The sequence below is a fragment of the Dromaius novaehollandiae genome, chromosome 26 (genome assembly GCF_036370855.1).
Source record: "Dromaius novaehollandiae isolate bDroNov1 chromosome 26, bDroNov1.hap1, whole genome shotgun sequence".
Taxonomy (NCBI): Eukaryota; Metazoa; Chordata; class Aves; order Casuariiformes; family Dromaiidae; genus Dromaius; species Dromaius novaehollandiae.
The window spans coordinates 6,531,138-6,547,934 of NC_088123.1; the positions used below are offsets into that span (position 1 = coordinate 6,531,138).

Here is a 16,797-nt window from a genome sequence, read left to right on the forward strand (position 1 = left end):
GGTGTTTTCGGCCGGGAGAGCCCTGCCCGACGCGCCCGGCTGTGAAAAGCGCAGATTGATCAAAATGCTGTTTTCCCTCTTTTTTTCCCTGCCCCCCCCTCGTGTTGACAGCTCGCCATGGGGGAGCTGGGACAGGGCCAGGCCTGGGCCCCCCCCCTGCGCCCGCCCGGCCCGCAGCGGCCTGCGGAGCGGCCAGCGGGCTGAGCTGCCGTATGACATCACGACCAGGCCCGCGACGTCACGCCGCCGGCCTTGACGTCACGGCGCGGCGAGGGTTAACCCTCCCTCCCCGCCCCGCCCCGCGCCCCGCCCCCGCCCCGCGCGTCGTCATGGCGGCGGCCGGAAGGGGCGGGGCGGAGGCGCTGAGACTTCCGGGAGCGGCGCCGGGGCCGGCGGGGGACCATGAGCTGGTGAGTGCGGCCGAGCCCGGGACCCCCGCGGCCACGCCCCGGCCACGCCCCGCCCCCCGCGGGCTGGCCACGCCCCCTTCCGCCACCGGGGGGCCGCGGGTTCGGGGCCCGCGCGGGGGCAGCGGCGCGGCCTGGCCCGGCCGCCCCTTCCCCGCCTCGGGCCGCTGCTGCTCCGCCGCCCCGGTGTGCGCGGCCCCGGCGCGCCGCGTGTCTCCGTGAGTATATATATATATATGTAAATGTAAATATATACGTGCGTTTACACGGAGGGGTGCCGGCGCTTCGGCCCACCGCATGCGGGGCGAGGGCGGCCTGGGCGGGGGGCCCGCCTCGACGGCGCCCTGCTCCTTCGGGCGCTGCCCTGGCCGCCCCGGCGCTTCCCCTCGAGGCTCCCGCCGCCGTTTCCCGCTTCTCGGCCCGTTTCGCTGCGTTTTGCCCCGGTGGCCCGTGGAGGCGGTGAGGCGGCCCGGGAGGAGCCACCCTCGCCCGTGGGCGCCTGGGCCAGGGACGAGCCCGGCTGGGGGCTGCGGGACCCCGGCCGGGGCCTTCCGGCCTGCCGGGACCTGCAGCCGCCGCTGCTCCACTAATGGCCGTCACCTGGGTGCTCCAGGCCCCGCCGTCCTTGCCACCGCAGCTGCCCGGGGTCCGCGGGCGTGAGCCGGCCCAGACCATCCTTCCCCGGCCTCGAACGCCCGGGGCATCCGGACGCCGCTGGCTCGGAGCAGCCGAGGAGGAAACCAAACCGTGGCGGCTTTCGGCTCCGGCTGCTCCCGGCCCGGGCGAGCGCGGTCGTGCTCCGGTGGGACTTGGACGTGACACGCGAGAGCTGCTTTCGTGCGGCTTTGCCTGAACTTTACCAGGGAAGCAGAGACACGTGTGCAACTTCGGCTCGCGTACGGCATCGGCAGCCTTCGCGGGCAGGGCGGTTTTCCCTCTTTCCGGGCAGGAATCAAAGGTCACCGTCGGAGGCAGAGGGGCCGCGCTGCTCGGCCGAGCTCCCTGCGTCAGGCCGCGAGGGCGTCGTGGCTGCGCGCGCGCCGGGGGCTCGACCCCGCGGGGGACACAATGGCCCTCAGTGCGCTCTCCACGCCGGCCCCGCCGCTAACTCAGGCGGCCGCGCGCCCGGCTCAATCGCCCCATTCACGCGGGGCCGGGCGCGGGGTCGGCGTGACGCGCGCCGGGCCGCTCGTCAGAGGGAGGCCGTTGTCCGGGCCCTGCCCCGCCGCTCGCGGAGGACGTCAGAGGCAGAAGCGCCCCGCGCCGCGGCCACCCCCGGGGCCCCCGCGCAGAGCCGGCTTGGTCCCGTGCCCGCGCGGCTGGAGTTTTCTGTGTGCGGCGGGTCTGCTGCCGCTTGTTTAGCTTGAGCGCGTGCCTCTCCCCGGCGAAGCGTTTCCTCGGGCCGGTCTCGGCAGCCCCCTTCTGCGGGGTCGCTGGGGCTTTGCTGCGGGGATAGTCACAGGGACAGGGAGCATCAGGGCTCTGAACTTTTATTCTCCCACTATCCCATAACACCGGCTGCAGAAAGCGGCTCGCGAGATCCCTGCCTCAGTCCTCACCTCTCTGCACTTGTTACCTCTCCGGGCTTAATTAATTAAATTAATTAATTTTTGCAAAACCCTTCAGGATCCCCGGAGATTAAAGGGCAGAGGGATTGTTTGCAAGCAGGATGGTGGCTGCGTTTTGAACCGTGCGGTGTTAATCCTTTGCTTTCTCTGATCCTTTCCGAGTGCTCGACGGGCCGGGCTCTCTGCACCCCCTCGCAAATGGCAGCGGTGTAACTCCCACTGCACGAACCCAGGCGCTGGGAGCGGGAGAGCATGTGGCTGTGCAACGATCTAGTGACAAAGGCTGGATTAAAGCCCCAATTTCCCCATTCCCACGTCTAGGCAGTGCTGTCTCTCCCGACTTCCAGGCTAAGCTTTACTTGGAGCAGAAGTAGGCTTGTTTTGGGCAGCAGCCTTGCACGGGCAGGGGCGGTGTTTCCTGAATCCTGGTGAGGAGCAGCTTCCCTAAGGCTTCGTGCCTTGGATTAGGGTCTCCTCAGTGAAGAGCTGCAGGTCGAGAGGTTGGTGGCTGGTGGGTGTGAAAGCTGCCCCGACCCCTCTGCAGCTGGTCGGCCGCTCGGTGTGAGCAGTGGTTGCACACTGGGCACTTAGCGGCTCCGTCATCGTGTTGTTTTTTTAAGCAGGGCTTTTCCGTGGTTTCTGCGGGCTTTCTGGTGGAGCACGGTCTGCTGGAGGTGGCTGAGGTGCTGCCAGTCTTCAGCCCTCGGTGCCCGGCGACCTCCACTCCGTCTCCACCCGCGTCCCCCACTTCCGCAGGGCTTAGGTGCGAGGCTGTCCTCCGGGGGGGCAGTGTGTTTTGGGGGAGAGGAAAATACCCTGGCGATTACCCTGGCCATCGTTTCTTTTAAAAAATGAAGAGAGACCAAGCAATGGCTTTTACTGTATCACCATCTTTCTTGCTGCAGGCGTCTCATTTGTGACACTCCAAAGGGTTTTTAAGGTCCTTGGAACTGCGCAAAACCAAATGCTGTCGTAGCTCGTGAGCAGACTTGTGAATCCCTCCTCCCCGAGCTTCCCTGCGCTGGCAGGTGATTTTGCAGAAGGGAAGGGGGTTTCGTGGTGTGACATAGCTATCCGAGCGCTGCGTCTCGGCACCGCTGCAACAGCTGCTATTTACTGGGAGAAGAAATATGTTAAGCAAACGTTGATAGCGAGGCACAGCGAAGCACGTGTTCCGTGTTGCGCTGCAGCACGTTGCTGGGCTGCGCGGGGGGCTGCCGCTGCCGGACGGCGAGACCATATGCCTCTTGGCAGGGGCTCCCGCGGAGCGGCCCGAAAAGCTGGCTTTCGTTTGAAGTCAGCAGCGGAGCTGTGCGGCTACGCGGTATTTAGCTCCCCGAATCTTTATCAGATGAGATTCAGGGAGGCCGTTTACGTAAATGGGTTTCCAAAGTATTTGGGACTGGCGAGAGTGAGAAGAGATGGCCAGAGCTGGGCTGACGGTCTCGGCAGGGACCGTGTGCTGGGGATCTGTGGGCTGTTACGAAGGGCTGAAGTCGCGTTGAGAGGGTGGCAGGCGTATTTGGGTTGCAGCGTAAGAGCAGGTCGTTATTAGTTTCCTTTTCCGTGTTTTGAGGCTGTGCTCTGGCCGCGTTGGGTAGGTGCTGTGCAAACACAGACCAAGGCGCCGTTTCTTCCCGGTGAATCAATATTGTTATTTTTCCGAGCCCAAATCGCGCTCCCGTCGTGGTCAATGGCAGCGCTCCCCCTTCTCCCCAGGTTTCAGCGAAACCGGGATTTGGAGATGGGTATGGGATAAAATGAGATTGGATGAGGCAACTGGATGCCAGAGCGGTGAGCAAGGTACGCGGCTCCCCAGCCGATGCCTGCGCCTAGTCCCCCGTCCGAGACGGTTTGCGCTGCACCGAAACGTGGCCAGGTAAACCCAGCAGTGAAACCCAAATGCTGGGCGCTGTGTCCTAAGCCGGGTCCCCCCCAAACCAGCGGGGCCCTTCGGCTCCCCGTGGGATCCCGCGGGTCCGGGGGCAGCTGGCGGGAGCCGTGCGAGACATCCCTGCCGGCCGCCGGAGCAGCGGGCGAGCCGTCGCGGTGCTCGGGGTGGCCCTCAGCACGATTATCACACGGGTATTTCTTAATTATTATTTTTTCCCGTGTGCTTTGTACAGGTAGCTAAAAAACAATGTTATAGTTGAGCCACAACCATGTTTCACAACCATGCTTAAAATGGATATTTTTGTAGCATAGTCAGGGCCTAAAACAGCCTTGCAAAATTCTGCCCACCCACGCGCCTGGCGTGAGTAATTTTCTTTTGATGGGTGAGTAAAATATCATTATTTTTTTCATGCTCATCTTGGAATGGGTGGGAGAGTAGATTCTGACATTATTTTTGATTTGCTTAACACTGACACCGCGCTTGGCTCTGTACAAGATGTAGAGATACGAGCAGCCCCTGCTCCGAGGCGTCGCAGTCTGAGGGCACCTCGCGCTGCTGTCGAAGTCGCGGCAGGCAGGCAGGGCTGGACGTGGGTGCCTCGCTTCCCGGGGCTCCTCTAAAACGGCGTGAAATGGATGTTTACCTCTCCTTTTTCTCCCTGCTGCAGGGGCTCACCCTGACATCCATTCGCTGGCTTGTTGCCCGCGCGTTTGCGGAGCCGGAGCCGCGGCGCAGGTGCGAGCGCGTGCCGCACGGACGGAGACGCTCGCTTCGGAGGGGTCCGTGCCCTGAGCCAAAATCCCCGGCTCCGCTTGCCCTGCCGCCCCGCGACCTCCCCGGGAGGCCGCAGCGGAGAGCAGCGAGCCAGACTTTGGCGCAGACTCTCTCTCACCATAAGCTGTTTGTGATCCATTTGAATAATTTTTTCCTTTTGCATTAGCGCTCTGTTTGGAGCGGTTGCTATGAGCCCCTCCGAGGCAGGGGGAGCGGGGTGGGACGTGCATGCGGTTTCCATGGACACCGTGGAGTACAGCGAGGCATCCAGAGTGATGGGAGAGATTAATCCCGACGGCGTCCGTGTTTCTGCCGCTCTCACCTGTGCGGGCGGGCGCTGGAGTTCCCGGCTCCTCGGGCACGCTCCGGGGCAGCCGTTAGGGCCGTGAATCCGCTTGTCTTGCTCTTTTTGACTGGCCTGGAAAAGCCCGAGGTCTGGAGGCACGTGGCTCAGGTGTCGCGGATGAGTGTTTTCAGTCCATCTTAGCGCAGCGCCACGCACGCCGCCGGCCTTGCTCGCCTCGCCTCCCCTCAGCTCCGCTCCCAGGCCGTGTCGAGCGCTTGTTAGGACTCGGGAGCGCTCGTAAAACTGTTCCTGCTGCTCCAGCAGCCACTGATGGTGGTTGCAGCTGCCCTCGAAGCTCCCGGCCTTCAGGGCTCCCTGGCTTTCCCGTAACGCATCATGGAAAGCGTCTTTGGCTGAGGAAGGGAATGATGCCGTGGTGAAAGCATCATCCTCAGCCCGGTGGTGCTTCCACCTCGGCGGCCTGTGTTGCCGGTGCTCTGCTGGCGTCCGCCGGCGGGACGTGAAGGATGGTGATGCTCGAGGGGCCGGGAGCGGGCGCGTCGCGCTGGGAGAAATCCCTCGCCGTCTGCCTCCTCCTCGCCCACCGATCCGCTCTCGCGTCGCAAAGGCGACGTGACTCACCCTGGAGCTGCTTAGGACGGGGTCACGCAAGGGTGGCTGGCAGCGGCCTCCCTGCCAGCGCGGTCTCGTTCCTCCTCCGGTCGTTGGCTGAGCCATCGCAGCACTTTCACTGTGGCCGCAGGACGGGAAAGCAGCCGGGAACAGTGAGTGTCAAGCGTGTGACCCCCGGGCCATGTCTGCCCGTGGTCCTGCCGGCGCCCGGCAGCTCTGCAAAATCAGAGTCATAGGACAGTTTCTGGGTCTCGCGATTGCAGAGGTAGTTTCCGAGCACTGGCTTCTTGTGCCGCCGTCGTCCTGGGAGGAGACGGCCCCGGGGGCAAAGCCCCTCTGGCCGTTTGGACGTTGCCTCGAATTCGGCGGCGACGCGTGCGATAACACAACTTGGCAGCAATTAGAAAGTGAAAGTCGTTCCCTAGAAGTTCGCCTCCTTCTTCTGATGTTCGCGACCTTCCCGCTGATGCTTGCAGGAATGCTTTGCTCTGGCCTGGATCGTACCTGGTCCTGCTCACGTGCCGGTCTCCCGGCTGTAATTGGGAATCGAGGGGAGTCTTCTCCAAAGCATGTCTGGCACAGCCCGAGCCACCGGGGAGGTCTCCGAGCGGAGCGAGCTGGCTCCGGGTCTGGAAGAAAGGCCCTGGCCTGTCGCTCTGGGGTGGCCATGGGCCAGCTTTCGGGAGGGCTCGCCTTCCTTTGAGGATCTCATGTAAACGGCCGGTGTTTTAACATCCTCAGCGAGCCGGTGCCCAAAGCTTCGGAGAGAGCAGCATTTGTGTGGGCCAAGCACGGGGGCCCTCGGCTGCCTGGGATCGCCGTCACGCAGCACGGGAGGCTTCATGCCATGGTTCTGGCTGCAGCTCGAATGTGAGGTTTCTTTCCAGTGAAAGAATTGATATTTTTGGTGGAAATTCAAACAGTGAAAAGTTCTGGCTGGAGTCCAGACTGTCCTGGCTTTCTGGCATTTGGGGGGGGTGAGGAAAAAAACCTGAAACTTTCCATGGGAAGTGGGCACTTTGCACAAAATATTAGTTTAGTTGACAGTGTGAGATGATGATGATGATGATGTAAAATAGTTGTTGGCACCGGTTAATCCCACCCTCAGCCACGAGACCTCGCTGCCTCGGCCTGTCATCGGGACTTGCCGCGAGCCAGCTGCCGTCCCCGGGGGCCGCGGGTGAAAATGCGCAGGGCTCCTCGCCTTGCACAACAGAGCGTCGCGGGAGGACGGTCGCCTCCCGAAATTAGAAGTGCTTTAGCCTGATTCACTGGCAATTCCCGTGCGTTGTCGTTCCAGGGGACCGGCGGCGAGTGGGAGGGGGAGCCGCGTGCTGAGAGCCCGGCTCCCCGCGGACCCCCGTGCGCTGCCCCCCCGCACCCGCGAGGCTCGTTTGCAGCTCCCCTGGGCACCCAGAGCAGAGCCGGCGGCTTTGGTGTGCGGCCCTGGGTTTGCGCATGGAAAAGCCAAGTAAATATATGACATTGCTGGGGAAACTTCAGAGAAAATTAGCCACAGCTTCTCCCACCTTCCCCTCCCTGGGGTTCCTGCACATCCCTGAGTAGAAGCTCGCAGGATTCTCTCCGCCCACACTTTTTTCCCTACTTTAAGCTGTTCCCACCCCCTCCCCTCGGTGCTTCGCCCTCCTCCCTCCCCTCCGAGCTCCGTCGCTGCCCAGCCGAGGGCTGGCGGCGGGGCCGGGGGCTTCCCCGGGCGAGGGGCACGGGGGCCGGGCGGGGATGCTCCGCCGTGACTCAGCTCGCGCTGTTGAGGAACACGATTTCAAGGGATTTCACACCCCAAACACAGCCCCGGCTTTCTCTCGCTCAGCAGAAACAAGAGATCCAGAATGCACCGATTCCGGTTTTCCTGCAGCGGGGGCAGCCCCGGGTTTGGCTTCCAGGGTGACTTTGGTGCGTGGGTCACACCTGCGACCCACGGCAGCAAAGACACCAGACCACCTCTCCCAAATTTCCTTCCAAGATGCCCATCGCGTGGTTTCTAAACAGTCATATCCCTGGGGGCTTTAAATTTCTAAACGTTATGGTTCCATGGGTTTTTGTAACGTTGCCGTGTCGGGTGTATATTGTCACCCCTGTGTTATGGGGGGACACGGAGTCACAGAGGGGCAACAATTCTTCATGCCAGCAGCAGCTTGCAATTGCATTTCCAAGCTCTGGGTATATCCACTTATTTTAAAATCTCAGATAAGATCAGTACCTCTCTCTCTCTTTTTTTTTTTCTTCTTTAGTGCTTTTGTTCCTGCTTGTGCATTTTTTTTTTTTCTTCGCAGAACCATATTAAAAGGCAAAGATTCAGAAATCAGGAAGATTATCTCAAATTGTAAAATAGCAACAAAAAAAATTGGTGAATAGACGGTACTTGCACAGGGTTATTTTTTAGAGGTTTTACTGAGACAGACATAATTAGCCAACTGGCATCACGATGCTAATAGAGATATTTACTGTTTCAAAGTGTATTTGTAGCTTTGTTAAGCGCTCTATTGACTTTCTTTTGTTCTGGAAGAAAGTAGCTGAGGGTTTTTTTCTCTTCGCCCTCCCTCTGCAATACAGAGGAGCCGGGAAGCCCGGGACCGGCCCAGTGACCCTGTTGATGCCTTCTCCAAACAGCCTCTTCCCCTGCTTTGATGGAGCAGGGCTTGGTGACAGGTTATGTTTAGATAACGCGTTAATCATCATTTTAATGGTGCTTTCCCTGCTAGGAGCAGGCACGCGTGGTCGGCAGTGCTGCCCCGTGCAAGCCCGGGTGCTCCCTTCCCCTGGCCGTGCTGGTGAACATGGGCTTGGCGGGGCTTCCCTTTCCTTTCTTTTCCTTCCCTTCCCTTCCCTGATCCCCTGCTTCCCGCCCGGACACTTTCCCTCCGGGGCTGCTTTGCCAGGGCAGCTCCGTCTGCCCGGTCCCCTCCGGCTCTTGGTGCTCGAGAGCCGCTCGTGCTCGACCCCTGTGTTATCGGAGATCAACCGCCAACAACGGAGACACGATGGTCTCCGCTTTCACATCGTGGTAACTGGTTTTTGCCCGGGACAGTTCATTCTCTTGGATAAAGACCGTGGTTTTGGCTTGTTTTTTGTTTTTTGGGTTTTTTTTCCTAAATTGCTATTCGTTTTGCATCCAGCCGCGGCAGCTCAGCAGTCGTGGGGACATCCCCAGCTTGGAGGCCCCTGACCCGGCCCCTCGAGCGGGGCACGGCTACGCAGGGCTCGAGGGCTTCGGCTTTGCCGGGAGCTGCCGCGGCTCTTCCCCGCTCTGCGCCCGCCTTTCCCACCGGCGCGGGGCCGCGTGGGCCGTGGACGGAGCACTGCTGTGCCAAGGTGCGTCCTCGAGCTCCTTGGGGCACCGGGCAGGGCTGTGCGGGGCCTCCAGCAGCCCGGCTGCATCCCGTCCCGTGGGAAATGAAGCAGTTAAACTCCTCCATGTGCGTTCATTCCTTGGGGACCGTGAGCCGCTCCGGCTCCCGGCGGTGTTTCCATCGGGGCGCCGAGCAGAGCCCGCCCGGAGCCTCGCGCCTGCTGCTTGGGAGGACGCGGCGGCCCGGATTTGGCGATGACGTTGGGTCCCGCTGTGCTGCGGGCTGCGTTCGAGCCGCGTCGCCGTTTCCCAGCCCACAGCTTCCCTCTCCTGGCTCGCTCCCAAGCCCCAGCCAAAACCAGCCACGGCTCCGGATCCCTCCTCCTTCCACCGGGACCGGGTGCTGCAGTCGCATCCGAGGACATGGAATGACAGCGCCTGATGACATGTCATCTCCCAGGATGGCCTGTGCCTGGAGGAAGGAGGGAGTGACCTCATTTTAGGTTATATTTGACCCGTGGAAGAAAACATAAAGGAAGAAAAATCCTTAGTTTTTTGCTTTCTTCCTGTAAGGCACCACACACCCGGTTATTGACAGCGTAATTATACGCCAGGCGAGTGTTTGTTTATAAAAGCAGCGTGATTCATGGCTGCTGGGCCTGCCGCAGGAGCTGCAAAGGGTTAACGGCCTAAAATTATATCAGTGGAACCGGAGAACAATAAACAGGAAGTTCTCCCGAAATCTTAAATTTAAACATTGTGACTAAGGTTGGCTGGTGCTCCACGAGCCGGTCGGCAGGCCCGGGTTGCAGTCCGGGTTTATTATTGGCGGCTAATTATACCGTCGGGTGGAAAACAATGCCGAAGATTGGCTGGAAGGAAGCGAGGCAGGACCGGGCCGTTGGGTAACGTTGTTTTTGCTTTCGTTCGCTCCCATCACGTCTTGCTTCGTTGCAAGCGCTTTCCCCCGTAGCGCGGCATTTGTGGAACGTGGCATTGCTCATCGCTGGGTTGCACAAAACGTTACGCTAATAAAGCTGTTTTCAGGCGTTCAGAATAGTCGGTGGGAAGCACTGAGCAGCGTTAGCAGCGTCGGGGCACGGGAACCCGTCGGTGAAGCTGATGAGAACCAGATGGAGAAGCGGCTCCTCTGCCTTTGCTGCCCGGTGGGCTCAGGAGCAACATGACCGGCAGCCACGCTGGGGTCCTAAAACGCGTTTTAGCAGCTTAGGCTTTGGGTGGTGGGGTGAGAAGATGGCGAGGCTCGAGAGGAGGCTCTGGCCCCGTCCCAGGCAGTGCCGCGGGGGGTTCGGGACAGGGTGCCACTGCGGGCGCACTCTGGTTTAGACTTGTCTCACCAAAGTTAGGTGCAGCTTGTCAGGGGACTAAATTTTCCTTTTTAGTTAAAGCGGTGTGGTGCAGGAAATGGTATACGTTGCAAGATTTTGGATGAGATATTTTAACCAAGCAGCACCTCTCTAACTTAATTGAATACATTGAAAACAGCAGCTGAATTCTTGGATTTTTATTATACTGATTTGAAAACAGCAGCTGAATTCTTGGATTTTTATTATACTGATAAGTGAAAGAAATCCAATTATTTTCAGGAAGGCTGCGTGGCTGTAACAGCCTGACCGAGCCAACCTTACATACGTTGTATAATTTATTTTGAGTACTCTTCACCTTTGAGCTAGCTTGCGTGGGGAAAATAATTTAGGTAACCCAGATTTTACTAACAACCATATTAAAGATTTTAAGAATGAAGGCTGCTCTGCTGGCAGGTGAGCAGCTTCTACAGCTGTTGTATCAGAGGAATCCTTTGAAGGAGCTCGCAGCTCCAGACACTCGGTTTGTTACTTTTTTTAATATCCTCTTTCTAAATATTTACAGGGTTTGTTATTTTTTCCTCCCCTTCAGATTTGTTTTTAAGCGTAGCGTGTTCTTCAGCCGTTTGTTTTGCCAAGGAATGCCTGGAGCATCCATCGCTCTTCTTCGCATCACTAGGATGCTGGCGGGGCAGGGAAGAGGGACCGCTGGGGCCGGCGGTCCAGGCGCGAGGGGGGAGAGCGGGGCTCGAGGGGGTGGCACGCTTCCCCTAACAGGGTCCGGGGCGTTTCGGCACCGGGGCAGCCCCGTCCCCCCCAAAACCCTTTGCCGCAGACGGGTCCTGCGGCGCTCGGGGCTGCGCGACGTTGCCTCTGCGGCCAGCTCCGCTCGCTTACATGTTTCCTTCTCCCTCCCGTCTCTCTTTTCCAGGATACCGTTCAAGATTGGGCAGCCCAAGAAACAGATTGTACCCAAGACAGTGAGTAAACCAATTCCCCCTTTTTAGCTCCAGTCTTTGATCATGTGGCTGATGAGTCAAGCCAGCACTTTGACTCGTCCCATTTTGCGAGTGTGTGCGCGCGTGTGTGCGCATGTGGGAGGGAGATGCGAGCGAGCAGAACCTGTTGCGGTGTTTGACCACCGCTCGGTTCCTCGTGCTGGGAGTGAGGGGGAGTCCCATAACCAGAGAGAGTATTTTGGTTTGGGATCTGTTCCTTGCAGGGGGGAGAGCTCTTTTGGTCTGGCACAGTTTTCCTGGGAGATGGCTGAGCGGGCTTCCTTCCTTCCTTCCTTCTTTCAGCAATGGCTTGTTTGTTCATCCTTTCTGAGCAGATGGAGGAGGAGGAGTGGTTCAGATCGCTGAATATAACTGTTTCCAAAGAAAGGCTTATAAGCTGAGATGCTTAGTGCTCGGGCGTGAATTAATTTGTGCTGCACAGCATTTGCTTTAAAAGCAAATTAAAAAAGCATTTTGTATTCTCATGTATTTGAGGCTCCTATCCTAAGTGCTGTTACTTGCAGCTGGCTGTGGTATTTTCCCTTTGTAAGCAGATGGTCTTTGTCTTTGTCCCGTGCAAAAAAGCTGTGGGTCCTGGCGGTAGCTGTCCCTGAAGACTAACCTGTATACCTGCTCTAAAATAAGTACCCTGAGAGCAAGCGCGGTGGAGACCTTGTCTTCATAACGGCATTGGTGACCTAATCCCTTGAACAGACTAACATCTCTGATCCTTCCTCTCTGGGACACTCATCGCGGCTAATTCCTCAGGATGCGTGGGCACTCGTGTTTACGGGGCCGTTTCTCCTTGGGACATGACACTTTTCCCCGGAGGCAGAGGGCTAGCTCTGCCACTCCCTTTACGGCTTGATTGTCTTGCTTTATTTTAAAGGACTGGGGAGCTGTGTGCTGCTGCAGAACAGCAATTTTCTATAACGGCTCCAAACTGTCAGTACGAAATTTAAGCCATGCACGCGACGGAGTCAAGTACTGATAAAATCCCTTAATCATTTTTGCGTCTCTTCAGCTGCCCTTTCTCCAGGGGCTGGAGACCAGCAGGTGGAAGTGGCACCATCCGTGCTCCCTCGAATGGAGAGTGATGCAGCCCAGCAGCCTCCCTGATCGCACCGATTCCTGTTCGTTCAGGAGCCCCCACGCTCCCTTGTTCTAGCGGCCTCCAAGATTTTGCCTCTCATCCCCTTTCCCGTGCTTTCTAGCACTGCTGTCCTTTCAGGCTGTTGCAAGAACCACCTGCTCTGCAGCTCTGGGTGTCTTGAACAGCTTTCTTGGACGTCTCCATCCCACCAGTTCTCACATCCAAATTCACTATATTCTTTCTTCTGCCAGTGCCTGCTAATTTCCCTTTGCTACTGCTGCCTTTTGCTGTTGTGAAACGTTCGCTCGAAAGACCTTCTCGCAGGCGAGGTGGCCCGGCTCGCGGGACGCAGCCTGCGCTTGGCGTGCCGCGCACGCTGGCCGCTGGAGCCACCTTCGCCGAGGTGCGGCAGGAGCCGGGCGCCCTGCAAGTGACTGCTTGCACCTTGGAGAGCTTTCTTCCCCGAGCGGCTGGTGTGTTCTGTTCCGAGGCAGTTGTTGGCAGGGATTGCTTTATATATATGTGTGTGTGTATTAAATAGAACAGCTCAGAATATCCGGCAGGCAGAGGCTCATTCAGGAGCGTTAGCAGTTCCAGGCCTTTTCCCTTTCCTTCCTTCCTTCCCCCTCTTCCTCAGCGCCCCGAAGAAGAACAACAAGGATTTGTGTCAACGGCTCGGTAACTCGGAGCCGGTTGCCAATTTTTAAATGGCTTCCACTTGCCATTTATTGATTAAGATGATGTTCTCCAGGCAGCAGATACATGGAAAGCAGAAAACAGGAAGCCCAAAGCCTTGTAACCTCACAGTAAGTGTAAAGTGCAGCTCTTCAAAGAAGAACAAATGGCAGGAAACCACCAATTTCCCCTGGGAAAGGACGTTTAGGCTTGCGCTCGCCTCGGTTTCGCAGTGTGGAAGCGCTGGGCTGCTTTGCAGCTTGAGTGAACTCGAGGCCCCCAAGTTTACCTCCCGGTTGCAGGCTGAGGCTTTCCATCTGTGCGGGCTCTTGTGAGCAGCAGCAGCCGCCGAGAGCCGGGTTTCGCTGCCTGTGCTGTTCCAGATGTTGGCCTCTGGGGCCTGCCGCAGGAAGCGGGAAGGTGTGGCATCTCCCGGGCTGCATCCCGCGCCGATCAGAAGGGAAGTGGTTGCGGGTAGAGGATCTCCCACTCGCAGAGATTGGACCACAAAAGAGGAAAGGAAGAAAAGCATTTGTCAGAATCTCGCTTACTTGGCTCTCCTCGAAGCATGCTAATTCCAGCGCAGAAGAGGGGAGAATCGCTTTGCCAAGAGAGACTTAGCTCACCAGTGTGCCTTTTTTCTTTTTTGATTAAATGATGCTGGTGTTGGTGTCAAATCTAGGCCGGTAGTAATACCGAAAGGCAATTTGACTAGGCTGCCGAAGGAATTAGTCATGACTCCTTGTGCCCACTCGCTCCTGATCCTTTGAAGAAGGGCATGGTGTCAGCCACAGTTTAGCTCTTCGGGTAGAAGGAAACCCCCGTAGAAAATATCGGCTGGTGAACTGGAGTGATCTCCCGCCCCCCAGACATGCCGCTGCTTTGTTTCCACCTTAACCTGGGCAAATCCAATTCCAGACAGCATAATCTCTCCCCTCCTCTCCGCTGAAAAGAGCAGCTGTCACCGGGCTCGTACAGGGGCGAGGAGCCGGGTGGGAGGATCTAATGCGCAGAGGGGACCTGCTGTCAGCGGGGCTGCAGAGGACATGGTAGCACAGCCCAATTAAACTAATGCCCAGTGATAGGAGTTAAACCTGTTAGAATTATATCTCTCTGCAGAATGTTTATTGTTCAAATCCGATGCACAGATGAAGCCTCTTATGGCAGAGATGTTCTTCCTCCCCCAGGACAACTCTGGTCTAAGCAGAGGTTATGCTGGAACCAGAATTGCAGTCGTCTCCCGAGCTCTTGCAGCTCCAGCTCGCCGGAGTTCATGAGTGTCAGCCCGAGGTTGTGCCCTGCTCTTCACCAGGGCCTGGGTTATCCGAGCCGGCAGGCGGCTGGCAAGGAGAGCCGGCCGCGCGTCCCCACCGTGCCCGTGGGGCCCGGAGCTGGGCAGCTGCCCCCCGCCCGCTGCCCAGTGAAGCCGGGGGAGCCAGCTGGCTCCTCTTCCCCCTGGAAAAGCGGAAATGCGGAGCAGAGTCCCTTGGGGTCGCGTGGGGTGCAAGCAGCCGGGTTTTACCCCTTGCTCCTCCTCGGTGCTCTGGTCCGCACTGACTCAGACGCGCAGCCTCCCTGCGCTCGCTGCCGGCTCGCCGTGGGTGAGTCAGCCTGGCAGGGAGCGGAGCGCCGAGCCGAGGGCCTGCGGGCTGCCAAACCTCCCTCCTTGACTCATCCCCCGGCTCTGCCTTCCCCGCGGAGGCCAGACAGAGGAGCTCCGCGAGGGTCACGGTTCCACTGCAGCTGCCTTCCGTCAGCCCGCGTTTCCATCGCGCTCCGCAGGAGCACTGGGAGTCCCTAGACGGAGTAAATGCCATGGAGAAGGTGGGGCGAAATTAAACGAGACAAATAATTTTACTCCTTTTCACTCTCTTCGTTAAGTCTTCCGCAGGACGTGACCGATCTCCGCGGTTTGGAGGTGCACGCTTTTTCCCTTCGTAGCGTGCCATCTCAGCAGCCCCTCTTGAAAGCACTGTGCACCTCCTCGAGCCTGCTGGATGGTGGGCTTTTAGGGCTTGCTGGCTGGTGGAGCCCACGAAATCCTAGATATGCCTGTAATCGGTCTGCAGCCCTGCTTCGGCTCAAGGCTCTGCCGTCGGACGTAAAGAGACTATCGTGTCTGCTGCTACTGTTCTCCTTCCCCCAGGTTATTCGCGCAAATTCTGCCTCGAATCTCCTCTTGGGGGATGGGATGGTTTAAGCCCAGCAGAAGTTCCGGGTTATAACAGAATTTCTGGCCTAATTATTTGGGTTTATTTTTTGGAGAGGAAGGAGGAGAAAGCACTTGCTTCTTCCCTCTTTTTCCCAAGACCCACGAAGAGGCTGAGACTACTGGCACATGTAGAAATCAGCTAGTCCTCCTCCTCCAGGAAAAGAAATTAACCTCAGGGGGATAAGAAGGTTCATCACAGTTCCTTATTTCCATCTCTTTGTAGTGTTGGCTTTGGTCTTGTTTCGTTGCCTTGTAACCATGGTGTTTATTATATTGCCCTTAAAGAAGGTAGGATGTTATCACAGGTGGAAGGCCCAGTGTTTGCAAACAAAAATAAGTGGGTGAAAAAGATGATCATGATTTTATTTCAGTGCTCTTTAAAAGTCATCATTCCTCATGTAGATTTAAATAAAAAGCCGTAGAAGAGCAATCCTACATTAACTAACCCATATGCCTAGAAGAAAAAGCGTTCAGTACAGAAACATGTTTTGATTTTCAGTTTTCAGAAAGAGACTGCAGAGAAGTGGGATTATTTTAATATTTCGGAAACTTCCCTTAAGGATATTGTAATTTTCTTGCCTGTACTTCTTGTTCTCATCATTCTTAATGTGATAATCCTATCCATAGCCTTTTGCCGTAAGTGTCGGGTATGTGTGGCCATCGATGATAGCTACTGGGAGCGGGAATTAGCGCGCTCTGCAAAATGTGCTTGGCTTGCTCTCAGCTCGTCCTCCTTGCCTGCTCCACATGCCTTTGATACACCAGTTGTTGCCTGCCTTATATCCGCGTTGCGTGAGCCCTTGAGAGCAGGTCTCACCTATGCCGCGCGTCAGGAGCCCTGCTTCTGGCTGCTTGTGTGGCATAGCTGGGCTCCTGCGATGCAAACGAGAGCAGTAATGACTGGTAGGGCTACAGCAGTGTGCAGACTGTGATGACTGGTAGCCAGTTGCTATTGTGGGCGTGAAAAATAAGAGCAGTCCTTGGGCAGCTGTCTCTGCATAGATGGCACTGGAGATGTGAGTCAGGCCAGGCAGCTGAAGTGCTGCCTCGTAGATTCACCTCGTTCGTGTATACAAAGCACACAAGGAAACCAGGTGCAGTATTTCGGGGAATCTTGGAAGTCCTGGAAGAGTCTGGAGGACACGTCATCTAGAGAGTCACAGGGCGTAAGAGCTGTGTCTTCCTTCATATCCATTAGGCGATGATGCCTTTTTCTCATTTCCAGGCATTGCATGGTAAAGGGGCAGTTGTTCAACACAAGGGAATGGGCAGGCATCAGGAATGTTTACAGGTAGTTTCATTTCATGGCCGAAACCTCTGGCTCTCCGAGGAACTGACTGCCGAGCCTCCTGCGCTTGGAGAGGGCTGGAGCTCCATGTCAGGGGAAGGATGCCACCAGCCTTCAAAGGACATATTTCTGAGTCATGCCCGACCCTCTGTGGTTTGCAACCAAAACAATTCACACATAAGACATATAAATAGAATGCAATACTCTGTGGTTATTTTTGCAGCCGGAACAGCCATAGAAATATGGGGTGATTTTTACTATGTGCTGGTTACCTGACCTCCAAGCACCAGCTGCTGCAGATTTTTGCAGAACTGTGAACCAGGCAGTAGTCGTG

The 16,797-nt window shown here is 57.4% G+C and overlaps 1 protein-coding gene across 4 annotated transcripts in view; it reads left to right on the forward strand.

Moving 5' to 3' along the window:
• Positions 1–303: 303 nt before the first annotated feature.
• Positions 304–16,797, forward strand: part of BIN3 (bridging integrator 3) — a 43,789-nt gene continuing 27,295 nt past the window's right edge. The window contains exons 1-2 of one of the 4 annotated variants that reach the window (XM_064497821.1): positions 304–410; positions 11,129–11,177. In XM_064497821.1, the coding sequence (XP_064353891.1) occupies positions 403–410; positions 11,129–11,177 (57 nt within the window). In that variant the 5' untranslated portion in view covers positions 304–402. Of the gene's footprint in view, positions 411–536; positions 626–11,128; positions 11,178–16,797 lie in introns of those variants that run through there. The other 3 variants (XM_064497822.1, XM_064497820.1, XM_064497823.1) reach the window with 3 other exon arrangements.